This window comes from Dermacentor albipictus, chromosome 2 (genome assembly GCF_038994185.2).
Source record: "Dermacentor albipictus isolate Rhodes 1998 colony chromosome 2, USDA_Dalb.pri_finalv2, whole genome shotgun sequence".
Lineage (NCBI taxonomy): Eukaryota > Metazoa > Arthropoda > Arachnida > Ixodida > Ixodidae > Dermacentor > Dermacentor albipictus.
In genome coordinates this window covers 28800620-28815879 of record NC_091822.1, presented here as the reverse complement: position 1 = coordinate 28815879, position 15260 = coordinate 28800620, and the positions used below count along the sequence as shown (strand labels likewise).

Here is a 15260-nt window from a genome sequence, read left to right as displayed (position 1 = left end):
GAGCACCTTCGACACTGTGAAGCACACGGCCATACTGGACAAGGTCAGCCGACTCGATCTCGGGGCGAGGTCCCACCAATATGTCAGCAGCTAGCGAGCACCTTCGACAGTGTGAAGCACACGGCCATACTGGACAAGGTCAGCCGACTCGATCTCGGGGCGAGGTCCCACCAATATGTCAGCAGCTAGCGAGCACCTTCGACACTGTGAAGCACACGGCCATACTGGACAAGGTCAGCCGACTCGATCTCGGGGCGAGGTCCCACCAATATGTCAGCAGCTAGCGAGCACCTTCGACACTGTGAAGCACACGGCCATACTGGACACGGTCAGCCGACTCGATCTCGGGGCGAGGTCCCACCAATATGTCAGCAGCTAGCGAGCACCTTCGACACTGTGAAGCACACGGCCATACTGGACAAGGTCAGCCAACTCGATCTCGGGGCGAGGTCCCACCAATATGTCAGCAGCTAGCGAGCACCTTCGACAGTGTGAAGCACACGGCCATACTGGACAAGGTCAGCCGACTCGATCTCGGGGCGAGGTCCCACCAATATGTCAGCTGCTAGCGAGCACCTTCGACACTGTGAAGCACACGACCATACTGGACAAGGTCAGCCGACTCGATCTCGGGGCGAGGTCCCACCAATATGTCAGCAGCTAGCGAGCACCTTCGACACTGTGAAGCACACGGCCATACTGGACAAGGTCAGCCGACTCGATCTCGGGGCGAGGTCCCACCAATATGTCAGCAGCTAGCGAGCACCTTCGACACTGTGAAGCACACGGCCATACTGGACAAGGTCAGCCGACTCGATCTCGGGGCGAGGTCCCACCAATATGTCAGCAGCTAGCGAGCACCTTCGACAGTGTGAAGCACACGGCCATACTGGACAAGGTCAGCCGACTCGATCTCGGGGCGAGGTCCCACCGATATGTCAGCAGCTTCCTGAATGGGCGCGAGGCGACGGTCAAGATCGACGGGGCCCCGCCACGAACGGTCTGAATGGGTGGTGCGGAAACGCCGCAGGGCTCTGTACTCTCCGCCATGCTTTTGAACCTCGTTGAAAGTCAGGGACGCCATAGAGACGGAAAACATGCCGATGAACATGCGCATGCGATGAACACAGGGCGGTAGCAATCATCGAGGAGCACGCAAGACGAGAAGGCGTCCTCTTCGTCGATGCACCCACGTCTAGCCGGTGACTGTGATGACGACGAGGGACGACGGCCATCATCACCGCTACAACGGAATGTGCGAGTCGTACCGGAGTTACCAGCACCACCATCACTACTACTACTACGACAAAAACGGCAGCAGCAACAGATCGACATGGCCGGCTGACGGCGGCGGCGCCCACCTTCTCCATGGCAGTCGTAAATACTAAGGAAAGAATCCGAGTCACGACATCAGCGAGGCTGCCGTCGGCCGAAGCAGCGGAGGGGATAGCCATAGCCCTCGCGGTACTCCACGGAGGTGGTCATTAACGACTCTGATCATTAGCGACTCCAAATCAGCGATTCGGAACTACACTACAGGTTAAGTGGCCGCGGATGTGTCGCGCACGCTAGACGCCAGGGCCGGGGACTTTGGGTCCGGCATGATTACAAACAATTCCCTCAAGTGGTTCCCCACGCACGTCGGGGAACTTGGCACTAACAACAACAGCCGCGAAAACAACGACAATGACAATGCTAATGGCCGAAGACACACGAACACCCCGCCCAACCAAAACGAGCGCGCCCACCTCGTCGCGAGGCAGCTTACCCGCCGTGACGTGGTGACTCAGAGGGCAGCCGCTGCCATTGTTGTCCGGGATCTCAGTGGAGGAAAATACCTTCTGCTCGCACTCAAGACATATGCGGGGGTACAAAGCCTGTTTTCAATTGTCCACAAGACAGAATTTTTAAGTTACAAGTTCCAAATGCTTGAGCTCCTATAGGCGTTAGCTTTTGCGCGTTTTTCTTGCGCAAGCATAACACTCCCGTGATATCACTACTGGGAATCGCTCGTGGCGTTTTCGACAAGCGCACGTACCGAAACAAGCTTTATGTTGTTGCGGGGCCATAAAGAGCGTCACAAGCTCGTCCCGCTAAGATTCAGTACAAGCCAAACTAAGTGCGTCACATGGCCGAGCTGCCTTTCGCTAATTGCGTCACAACGCCAGGCGCGGCAAGCGTGCCTCAAGAGTATCCGAAAAAGTAACGAAATTAATTACAATATTGCTAAGGGTCAGAGAACGCGTCACGAACTTGTCCCAGTAAAGTTCTGTACGCGCGAAAATAGGTGCGTCACACGGCCCAACTGTTTTTCACTAACTGCGTCACAACATCAGGCGCGGTGAGCGCGCCCAAAAACTACCGAAATTAGTTACCATAATGTACGACTCACAGAAAGCGTCGAAAACATTCGCAGTAGGAGTCCTTAACTCTAGGTAACTGCACCAGGACCGCTGAGCTGTTTTTCTCCAACTGTGTCGCAAGTCTAGGTTGCATGCCATAGGCCTAATTGCTTGAAATGCGTCGCCGACTATCAAATAAAATTTCTCACCTTGCTGTAGTCCAATTGTGCAGTGGTGCCGTATCGAAGTGCAGAAGGAACTCAAGAACGTGCCGGAAGCCCCACAGACCAGGCTAAATAAATAAATAAATAAACAAATAACAGGCAGCCGGTTAGGCCAACGTTCACATGCACAGCCGGCCTCTTTCGCTTCGGTGGCGTGTCTGACGCATGACACATGCCTCTGGCCTGTCATTGGCCTGTCGCTAGACAATGGAAAAAAAGTAACCTGCAAAGTATAACTTAATTGATAAGTAGATATCTTTAATTTTCGCGGGAAACAATAAAACAATATAAAACAATGTCTGTTACTTTCGTCTCACTTTTTTTTCCAATGCTCGCGGCAGCAAACGGTCGACATTAGTTATAGGGTAACGTGTTTCCTGTTGCTAGTTTTCGCCCGAGTGACCCCGCTAGTAGAATTTCTCTCCCTATGGTTTTTTCTTGAATCCCGGACAATCCAGACCACCGAGCACACACTTAATCGCAGCGACGGCAACTTTATCCACACATACGCAGGTTGGTTTCGTCACTTCTTAAAGCCTACATATCCGGACGATTTCAGCCTTGAACTTCATTGTGAACAACGCTGCCGAGCGGGAGCCCTTTTATGAAGTTTTGTGGTCGGTGTCCGCTTTTAACTGTTATCATTTTGTGGCTTGATAGCGTCATTGTGTATTTTAAGAACACTACACTACCACATACTGACGCTTAGCAGTATTCATTCTCAGGAAGACACTGGTTTTGGAAACTCCTCGGACTGCTTCAATGCAGGCACTTTATTTTTCTCCCGACGCCCGGATTGATTGACGTGGTCAATAAATCCAGTAAGCGCATGATATTTCTTGTAGTTCTTAAATGCTGTCGCGGCATTCTTCTGTGAGCACGCCGTGGAAATCTTGCATAATCTTGTTCTTTTCGGCGATTGACTGGACGGTTTTATGAAAGTCAGGGTCCAAGGTCGGCTTCCGAGAGGCCACAACAGTTGACACTGCAAACAAGGAAAGAATTTTACCTTTTGAACCTGACTTTGAACGGAGTGGCACAGCCGAGTAAATGGTTTGGTGAATAGATTGAGTGCACTGTACCCACGAAACAAAGGCCTTCAGCTCAACGTACGCGACGTACGGCTACACAAAGCAGCGTCATAAGCTGATTATTTTTTAGTAAAACGTGCTTTGAAAAACATCCTGTCATTAGAAAAGCCAGAGATCGCACAGTTAGGAAACACATGGTATGTGAAAGCAAATTGCATGTGATGCCACGGTGGCGAATTGGTTATGGCGTTGTCCATTCGAGGAAGGTGCCACTAGATAGAATCCCGGCCGCAATGAAGAAGAGCCCAAGTACTTAAATTCAGGGGCACGCTAAGGAATCAAAAGTTATCAGAATAGCTCCACCGTTGCGTGCCTCGTATTCCGCTGCGGTGCTTTGTGATGGGAAATGTCAGTCCTTATTAAAGTATTATACTTTCAATTCAAGGATAAAGTGCCACTGACGCGACTGCCGCTTATCCCAGCTTCTTCGTGCTTCGGGTGCGTATCGCCTTCGTTGTGGATGAGAGCGAGGAAAACGGTAGAACCGATGAAATGACACAACATTCAAGGAAGACAGCGCAAGTATAGGGGATATTAAATATTATTCTGTTGAACTGTACTAAAGAAGCTGGGCATGTGGTTGTCTTGGATACATTTCTGACAACTTACCTTTATATTCTTACAGTTAAGCAAACTGGCTGGACAATAAAAGACAACTATAGCCGCAGGTGGGAACCGCACCTGCAACCTCCACACGATTGTAGCGATGCCCTGTGAACCCAGCTATACAGTGACGGCTCTCGATCCGCCTCTCTCTGCGGGCAACTTTACACCGAATGGACTCGAGACCGTTAACCGAGTCAAAGATACTCGGACCCTGGCCACACCCGTCACTGGCTCGAAAAGCGATTGGTGCACTAGTGCAATACTTGAAGTGCACCGGCTTAAGAGGCCGTTTATAGTGTCCTTGTGTATAGTGTCCCTCCCATACGCAGTCATTGCTTACTCTCTCCATTTTTTCTCTTTCTATTTCCTTTCCCCCACCCCCAGTGTAGGGTAGCTAACCGGATGCTGTTCTGGTTGACCTCCCTGCATTTCATATTTTTCTTTTCTCTCTCTCTCTTCTCATGATCCGCCATTTTCTTGCGAATATATGGGCATGATTTACAACTGGTGTTCGGGTTAGCTAAAGAGTGTCAGTGAAATGAAATTATTCGGAAAACTAAGAGAACGCGCGGGAGCACTGCTGGAAGCTTAGTGCTCTGCAATGAAAGGTGCTTGGACAGGTCCCGCGTCATACCCTCTGTGGAATCAGTTTTCACTTCTTAAAATTGATGAAGCTATATTCGCTAACTTTTTCGGACTTCACTCACCATTCTGCTGCTGTCTTTCCTAATAGCTTACAGACACAGGCGAGCGCGCATATGACAAATCGGCTGTTTGTAGCAATATGTATAATCCAAACATATGCTACCGTGACTGGCTCTGTTCTCTTTGGAATTACGCATTAAAAAACAAGCGATATATAAGTGCCATAAAAGTCGCAAATATGCACCTGCAAGGGCATAATTTCTTTATTAGGGCGAAGCTCTCTATAACGTCCTCTCTAGGGCTTGGCGCATCTGCTCGGTTGGTCTCTCGCAGAGTAATAGGCCGGCCCCAGAAAAAGCGCAATAGTCTACTGCGCTTACCTCAGGGATGGTGCAGTTGAAAACTGAACCGATCCCGCAGGCAGTGTGCACCGCAGTCACGTGCGGCACGTGTGACATCTGGTTGCGGTCTGCACATTTTGGCCGGAAAGCCACGTTTTCGCCAACTGGAAAACTCGGTTCAGAAATTGAACCGTTTGGTGGCAGTCACCTCATGTACATATTGGCAAAAATGATCGTTGAATTCGTATATTTCTGTCTCGTTTGTTACTGTTATTATTTCTGGCTGTCCTTCAATGTTCAATGTTTTTGTCTTTTCCTGCAGTGGCTCGTGAGATAGCCATAACTACTCCGTAATTTTTTTATGTAATATTCTTTGAAATTTCATACATGCGATACTTTACAAAGAAAGTATTCGTACAATTTGAGTTCGAATTTCAAATGCATTAACTTTCAAGTGACACTGTGCCTTTGCCAAGTGCTTCTAAAAACCTTCGTAATTCTTGATATTCAAGAGAACTACGTTTCTGAAAAGTAGAATCTGCAGTTATACGGCAGGCGCCAGCGTCAACTAAATTAGCGAGCTAGAAATTAATTTTAAAAAATGCGCAAAACAAACCATTATTCTCGTGGGTAGAAACTTTCCACCAAAAACGTGCTGTGATAGCTCATCTAGATACACATAGCCGCAGAAAAAAAATTTGGATCAAAACAAAATCCGAAAAGGCTAAACCGTATTTGTAACTTAACTGCCAGGGAGTATTACGAGCCCTACGCTCGGCCATTACAACAGATGCGGAATATCAATTGAAAAATCAATAATTGTGTTGTGGTGCTATCAATTCTTACTTGTCGGATTAAATAAAGAAGTGAATGATATGTCCGACTTGGGTGTGCCGCGTTTTGGCCGTGTGAAGAACATGCGCACTCGGTGCTCCGTTGTCTACTTCCGACGGGTAGTGCACGTGTCCTTGTGTGACTCCTTTCTGTGGTGGCACTGCCGCGTTCTCTATTTTACAATCTCCTGATCATCTCCGAAAGTACCGCAGTTTCACTCTTGATTATTGCGCTCGAACCAATTTCTCGCACTCAGTGTTGTGTACTATACTTCTTTGGTGCCGAGCATTATTACCGGTTGAGTGGCTTGAAATGAAGCGTTTTTCAAGCGTCGACTCTTTTGGCATGACGGATCGTGACTAAGAAGCAGAACCTTTGGGTATTTAGGGTACATTGCCTAAACGGAACGAAACATGCTACTTACCATATGTGCCTTCACGTATATTCACCACAGCCCAGTTTTCGTAATCGGTACCGAGAATTGTTGCCCAGATTATCGGTTTGTCTGCAACAAGAAATAAAGTTAAAATGGAACAGATAGCAACATCTATTTTACAATTTTAAGATACAGGCCCATATTTAGTGCTCAGCGGTCGGTGCTTTCACTAAACGAAAATCTTTGCAGGAGTTTACTTCAATAAAAAATAAACTAAAAGCACTAGATTTAACGAAGTGATGAACACGCTCGAATTATTTCGTTAAATCAAAAAGTTCAGGAAATCTAGTAAGGAATTCTTCGGTCGTTCAACATCTAAAATTGTAACGTAGCGACGCCCAAAATGTGCCACTGCATTGTATTTTCCGCTAAGCTACGCCTTCGCGTGTACAAATTCTGCGAGGGTGGCCCAACTACCTCCGCCCCCAACGCCATATGGTATCTACGAATGCTAACGACTCCTCAGTCTGTTGTTACGTGCATGGGTGAGGCGTGCAGCCTCGCCAAAATAAAGCTAGGTTCGGGACTAAGGTGCCTAGATGTTCTAGCGCGACAGCATTTGAGCGCACGCTCGAAAAAAACCCCGTCTGCGTCAAAATTACAAAGAGAACAGAGCTTTTATTATTGATTTAGTTCTGGAGAAGTTTTTTTTTTTAAATCGGGTTTAATGAAAGCTAGTTTGGTGACTGCGGGTTCATGACAAAATTGAACCTAATGGGTACTTGCCAGGGAATGCAAATTTCTTCGTTTGATCGGAAACTTCGTAAAATCGGGTTACGTCAGATCGAGTTTTAACTATATATATAGTACTTTGAAGGAATGAACCAGCCTATCACTCTATAACATCACTGATTCTGCGAAAACGTGTCCATGCTGTACGAAATTGACGACTGCCCGATTTACAGAAGGTGGTTTTTGTGAATTTCGCAAGAGTGCGTTAACTGTGCTCTCTGGTCAAAGAAATCATCTTTCCACAACTATTTTTATTCCGTTAGCAGTAGGATTGTCAAAGTGAAAAAATAAAGTTTATCTACCTGAAGTTAAAAAAAAAGGATCTCCGGTCTTACGTGACAGAACCACGATACCATTATGAGGCACGCCGTAGGGGGGGGGGGGGGGGAGACTCGGAATAAATTCAAACAGTGACGTCGTTTAACGTGCGCCGAATGCACTGTAAGCGGCTGTTTTTACACTTCGTCCCCGTAGAAATGCGGCCACCGCGGATGGCATTTGATTCGGCGATCTCGTGCTTAGCAGCGTGACGCCACAGCCACTAAACCACTGCGGCGGGTACGTGCGTGAAGTATGGGGAGCCATTCACATGGTATTACACACACACACACACACACACACACACACACACATATATATATATATATATATATATATATATATATATATATATATATATATGTGTGTGTGTGTGTGTATGTTTCTCTAGCTGCACCAAGTTATTAAAAAATGTTTGTGGCCGCACAATCCTAATATTTGATGTAAATTATTGCATTAGGTGGCCATCACTCCTAGGATAAACGAAAATAATGAGCGGATTAAGTACCATAATTACGTTACCTTTTTAAATGTTTAACGTTGCGGCCGCTATTTCAATCTACGAACTATAGCCAAATACTCAGGACTGCACCAGTATCGAGATATTAATTTTCAACGTGTCCGACAAGATGCAGTGGCATTCCAGCTACGTTTTTTTTTAAATAAGGCGCGGTTTCATTCATTGAAGTACAAAAGTAACTGGAACACCAATGCATGTATTCGAATACTTTTAAAATTCGAATCTCGATAATGGTGCAGTCCTAGGAATTTGTTAAAAGTGAATACACTTTGCGAACTCACCGACTATAACTCGTAGATTGATATCGTGGCCATAATGTTAATAAATACAAAATTAATTTACCGTATTTATGTTCATTATTTAATTAGGCATTTTATTTGTTCCTTTCACCTGGTGTATCATCTTCTCAATCAAATACTGACGAAGCCTACTTTCGGCACGTCCCTCCTATAGAAGTAAAGTGGCAAAGTAAAGTGGAAGTAAGATGCAGTGGCATTCCAGCTACGTTTTTTTTTAAATAAGGCGCGGTTTCATTCATTGAAGTACAAAAGTAACTGGAACACCAATGCATGTATTCGAATACTTTTAAAATTCGAATCTCGATAATGGTGCAGTCCTAGGAATTTGTTAAAAGTGAATACACTTTGCGAACTCACCGACTATAACTCGTAGATTGATATCGTGGCCATAATGTTAATAAATACAAAATTAATTTACCGTATTTATGTTCATTATTTAATTAGGCATTTTATTTGTTCCTTTCACCTGGTGTATCATCTTCTCAATCAAATACTGACGAAGCCTACTTTCGGCACGTCCCTCCTATAGAAGTAAAGTTACTCAAGAAGAAATAGGCCAACCAAGACGAAGTAAGGGGAAAAGCAGACCAATTTAGCCTGGTACTTGCAAACGCATACGCAGCTTAAAAGCAGGGAGATTAATATGCCATAGAGGTAGTGAATAAAACCGTAAATAGGCTGACTTCAGAAGCAGCAATTGATAAGCAGGTAAGGCACCAAGGCAACCAGTAGGTAAGCTGTCCCAAATAACAAATCACATATTAAAAAAACGACAAAGCACAAAAGTGTCCAACTCAAGGGATCAGATAAAATTCGCAGAAATGTCAAAACTGATCTACAAGAAGAAAATAAGGGCTGTTCAAATTATAACGTGAGAAAGCATGAGAAAGCAGTAAAAGATTGACGCAGCATGAAAACAGAGAGAAGAAAACTTGGCATAGGGCAAGCCAAGATGCGTTAACTGAAAGATAAGTAGGATGATATCATCAGTAATCTCGAAAGTATAGGAAAAGGAGAAGAACTTGATACTGACCTGTACAGTAACCATGAAAGCCACGCTACCTCAATTCGAAGTAGTAATGAACAGTATACAGAAGCTCCTTCTAGATCTAGCGATGAAGTTAGAAGGGCCTTGCCAGACATGACCCAGGGAAAAGCAGCAGGAGAAGATGGAATAACCGTCGATTTAATCAGAGATGAAGTAGATGTGCTGGAAAAGCTTGCGGCCGTTTATACGAAATCTCCCGCGACTTCAAGGGTCCCTGAGAACTAGATGAATGCCGAAATTATACATATCCACAAAAAGGGAGACGTTGAAGAATTGAAAAATTATAGGCGCATTAGCTTACTTCCAGTATTGTATAATATATTCACCAAGATGATTTCCAACAGAATAAGGGTAGCACTTGAGTTTAGTCAAGAAAGTGAACAGGCTGGCTTCAGAAAACGATATTCTCTAATGAATCACATCCATGCTACCAATCATGTAAACGAGAAATCTTCACAGTGCAATCAATTTTCTACGCCTAGTGGAGCTCTCGCTCGGTCTGGAGGGCTGATAATTCAAGGCCGAATCGCTGCTTTTGAGCAATAGAAAGCCAATACCTTTCCGAAGTGGCAAGCTCCTCCAACGTTACGTGTTCTTTAGGGGTCGGCAAGCCGCGGCAAGCTGCGACGAACCTCATTATTCATGCGGCAACCCGTAGCACCCGCCTATGTCTTGACGACTATGTCTTGACGACATATGTGACGATGTCTTGACGAGTCGGAGACAGGATGCACTGATGTAGCTGAAGCATGGAGCGTAACGGTGTCTACTTCTGGCTCCCCGTCTTGTACAATAGTAGGATTGGTAGCCGAGTGCTTTCGCCCTTCTTCACGTCTCGTTAACCAAGCCGGTCCTCTCCACCAAATTTCGCTGGCAATCAGAGACGGAACAGAAATGCCCGAGAAACTAGGTCCACTGGATTTTGCTTTTCCAAAACAGTGGTTTCGCTGAGAGTTGGTATTATCTTGAATTTCAGCGACCCTGTTTATGACAAACTGTTGCCATCTTGCAGCAACACCTCGGATCCGACGAAGGGCCACTGTTGAATCGGCCCAAAAACTGCATTTCGAAGAAGGGATTCTCAATGTGACAGCTATAAACTTCGCATGTCGGGCACCCAGTAAAGCCCCAATAAGTTGGAGCCATTGAAATGAAAGATGTTTAAGCGTAGCTGCTCGTGCTTTTGCAATGAGCATATTTACCGATGCTTCTTTGTGGTCCTGCCTCAGGTAGGCGACAGCACCATAGGCTGCATTGCTTGCGTCCGTAAATACATGGGGCCCATATCAGTGCAAGTCGCCAGGTAATAAACAAAGCCTGGGCATTGAAAGAGTTGTATTATCAGAGGCTCATTTGCACCACGAATTGCACTCTTGGGCAACTTCTGTTGGTGTCTAGCTACTTCAATCATGTTCTATTTGCTAATTGCTCTGGAAGAGGATCCCGGTGCGGATCAATAATTGAGTTGGAAGACCTAGAGTGCGAAACATACGAGCTGAGGTCTGCAAGATGGAACGTTTCGTTCACTGAGCTTCTTGCAAACACTCAGTAACCGGATCAACGTTCAAGCTTAAGTTGCCTGATCTGGTCTTCCACAGTACTCCGAATATCTTCGTTTGCTCAAGTCGTTCTATACGTCTTTATGTGTTAGTGCAATTAGTCGCCCACTTCTGCTACTTCATTCCAGCCTATGCGAATATTTATGTAGCATGGTCGTAAGTTTAAAGACATCCTGGGAAGTAGGAGCGCTGATGAGCATGTCATCCGCATAAAATAAACTCCCCAACTTCTCAGCTGTTCGACGGTGCTTTACGGATACTCGCTGGAAGTGATGTCGCATTTAGTAAAAAGGGGCTTGTCATAGTACCAAAGAGCAAGCGAGTCATGCGGTACTCGCGAACCTGGTGCATGCTTTTGCAAACCAAAAAAATCTAAGGACGTTCCTGTTGCACGGCTTAATTCCAATGTGTAAGAAGGCTTCCTTGACGTGAGCCGCGACTGCGAACTGGTGCTGGCACAAGCACAGCAACATTCTCAACATATCATTGCTGACGTTCGGATCTTTTTCCAGGTGGTTTTTCCTTTGAGACGACATGGCCTAAAATTGTGAGGTGATGAACAGCAAATCGGCACTTATTCAGGTTAAGTTGCAACCCGGTGTTGGTCAAGCAGATGAGTACGTGCTGGAGGTGGAGAAGCTGCGTTGCGAAATCAGGGGCGAACACCACAATGTCGTCAAGATAGCAGACAGATTTTCCATTTGAGGCCACGCAGAACATTCTCCATCATTCTTTCGAACGTAGCAGGTGCGTTGCAAAGTCCGAAAGGCATGACAGTGAATTCATAAAAGCCGTCAGGTGTAACAAAGGCAGTTTTCGGGCGATCAGTCTCTGCCATCGGAACCTTCCAGTAGCCTGACCACAAATCCAGCGAAGAAAAGAACTCGGCTACCTGCAAACAGTAAAGAGCATTATCGATTCGTGGTAATGGGTAGACGTCCTTCAGCGTGATCTTGTTCAACCGTCGAAAATTAACACAGAAGCGGATGGAACCGTCTTTTTTTGTGACGAGGACCACGGGAGAGGCCCATGGGCTTTGGGAAAGTTGAATGACGCCTTGACGGAGCATGTCATCGACCTGGTCTGCAATGACGCAACGTTTCGTAGCGGACACGCGATATGGTCTTTGTCGCAGCGGTGAGTGAGAGCCAGTGTCGATGTAATGTTCAACCGTCGATGAACGGCCAAGAGATGTTTGCGCAACGTCGAAAGAACAGCGGAAATGCTGAAGGATTGCGAGAAGTTGAGATCGCTGCGAATGCGTCCGATCTTCGGCGATGAATGGGCTGAACACACCAGTCCATGTTGTGTCGGGTACGGAGAGCGCGCTCAGTTCATGGACGGCAATAGAAGGCACTTCGTCGAGGACGGAGACAACTCGTGTTGAATCGACCGACTCGACGAACCCAAGGCATTCGCGGCTGAGCAGTGATAGCGGCGATGAAAGATTATTGTAAATGAGCATCGCGCTGACACCGGCGTCAAGATCAAGAGCTGCAAAGGGCAAAGGAAGAGCTTTTGGGGTAACAAAGTGATGCGGGGGCATGAAGAAGACCGTCCCGTCGGATATGGTACTACAGAAGACTGGTACGAATGCTGAAGAGCACGGGGGAATACAGGTACCTTCTTTCACGACAATTTTAGTGGCAGGATGAGCATCGACGTAGGCCAGGTCACCAAGGTGGAAAAGTTCAATCTCAGCCCGAGCGCAATTGACGATGGGCACTCTGGCATGAGAGAAAATCCCATCCTAGAATAACGGCGTGGGAGTACGATGGAAGAACTATGAATTCAATCGTGTACAAAACGTCCTGTAGGGTCACACGGGCAGTACAAGCCGAGGTAGGGCGAATAGCTTGAGCAGTCGCCGTTCGAAGTAGATTCCGACCGGATGTAGCTGGTGAATGTCTCACCCGTGTCCTGTGCGCGTGTACGCAAACGCTGTTCGGCTCGGAGTTTCCTGACGGCGGGTCGGTCGAATACTTCTGTAATCGATGTCTTTAACGTTCGGATATCCCTATCATAATTTCTGAACCCGAGACTGGCCACGCCCGCGAGGTAGAATGATACGTAAGCAAGTTTGTCCGAGTAGTTCCATTTGTTGTGAACGCCTACCCGTTCGTAGGATGACAGCCACTCTTCAGCGTCGTTGTCGTCGTTTCCGCTGAAGATAGGAGGCTCCCGCTGGCGAACGGTGCCAGCGCTACGGACGGGTGGTGATGGAAGAGTCTTCTGGTCGGCGTCCGGCATGGCGGAGGGTAGCGTCCGAGAACGGAGTTCCAGGATGGTAGAATGGAACGTTGCCCCGCACGGCTCCACCACTTATGAGATTTATTGGGGTTCGTAGTGACCGCCGGTTCTAGGATGCACCGAGCGGTTCCTGAGCTTGAGCCTCTGCTGCGCGCTTGATGCTGCCGATGCTGCTGACTGTTTGCGCGCGTTCGTTATCTTCCTTACAATAGATAGATAGATAGATAGATAGATAGATAGATAGATAGATAGATAGATAGATAGATAGATAGATAGATAGATAGATAGATAGATAGATAGATAGATAGATAGATAGATAGATAGATAGATAGATAGATAGATAGATAGATAGATAGATAGATAGATATTCTATCTGACTATGGTAGGCTCCGGACCACCGTCAGCTGCACTTCTCAAACAGGCAGGTCGACATTATAAGCACTTTGGAATGTAGCGAACGAGGTTTAAATTATGAATAGGGGGAGCTCAAAGAAGTTCCATGTAAGGCTACACATTCCTCTCGCATTTAGCGCTAAATCGCCGCTAACGTTTTTTACAAGGCATTTCGAAATATTAAGCAATACAAGTAAGGAGAGATTGACGCTGTTCGGGTGGTCAAAAGTTGCGCGCAGTGGCCACAAATCTAAGTGAATTTGTCCTAAAATTTGTGTAGAAGCATTTAACAATTATAATTGACAGGTGTTTTAATAGTGCAAAAGCTTTTCTGGTCGGAATGTATGTGCTGCGAGAAAAATACGCAAGAGTCGCTACCATCTTGCTTGGAACACTCCACCACTATTAGAGTGGAAAAGAATTCCCATAAATGCACTGATCCAGTGTCCGGGCAGCGCATTTTCGTATGAATGAGTCCAAAATTAAGAATGTTTTTCTATTATATAAAAAAACAAAGCACTTAATGTACTCTCCTACTACAGTATGCTAACTATTAAACCGTGTTCAAGCATTAGCAGTTTCGCCCATAGAAGTTTCAGTAGCGAATGCGATATAAGTCCTTGCGTTCGACCCATCGCGTGGTGTTTTCACAATAGGCGGTGAAATTGTGAGACAACACTTGCTGCGCAGCACGAAGGGGGTGTTATTAGGGACATTGTCAAATTTCACCACATCGTGAAATTTGGTAATGGCGGTGTTTTGAGCCAAACAAGCGGCAGTTTCTGATTGGTTCCAGATTTCGCCATTACATAATTTGACAATATGGCGACATTTGACATGGTCCAAGATAGTAAACCCGACAGATATCAGATGTGTCCCAAAGCTGGTGCGATGTATGCTGCGCTGTATACTGCATTTCAGACATGAGATGCTACGCTGTGACGTCCAGAGAAACTTTTTGCAGTGGCTTCGTTCGCGCTAAGAAATAATTGAATGTTTTTTGATGGCACTTGCCCGGAACTGTCTTTTATATAGGCGCGTTATTGAATGAAAGAAAGCTTATTCTTTACAAACAAGATAACGGTGATATAACCCCGCTAGTGCATTGTTATACATCAATTTGCTTGTAGTTGTTGTCCGTCCTGGGCTTTATTTTTCAGCGCCTCACCGCAGATTCACATGCATAGTCGCGCGAGCAGACGCCGTTGGCACGAAGCGAAGCATAGACGAAACGCGGGGAGTGATAAATATTCGTTACCAAACTTCTTGCCTGCCTTCCACAGCGTTACACCTATTTTCTGAAACGAAGCAAATATGAAACCGATGGAAAACCGTCTACGTATTTTCAAAGCCCCCCAAAAAGAATTAGCGGACATTTGCTATCTCTTCCGCTAAGACAAGTGTCTATGCCACTGGTGTAGCATCCACACAACTCAGCGCGAACGATATCGCGCAAACACCGCACGCACATGCCAGCAGAGGAAGTAAGAGTGCTGAACCTGGTTCCAGGAGAAACGCTTGAGAGCGTGACGGTGCGTCCACTTGCTTCATCTTTGTCGCAGCTGAGCGTACTGCACGTGTGTGCAAACCACCTAACATGTCATATCTCACGCAAATTTCTC

At 46.3% G+C, this 15260-nt stretch overlaps 1 protein-coding gene across 1 annotated transcript in view; it reads right to left on the bottom strand.

Moving 5' to 3' along the window:
- Positions 1–3414: 3414 nt before the first annotated feature.
- Positions 3415–15260, bottom strand: part of LOC139055672 (uncharacterized) — a 142942-nt gene continuing 131096 nt past the window's right edge. The window contains exons 4-5 of the mRNA XM_070533202.1: positions 6508–6588; positions 3415–3551 (exon numbers count right to left, since the gene is read on the bottom strand). Of these exons, the coding sequence (XP_070389303.1) occupies positions 3415–3551; positions 6508–6588 (218 nt within the window). The remainder of the gene's footprint in view (positions 3552–6507; positions 6589–15260) is intronic.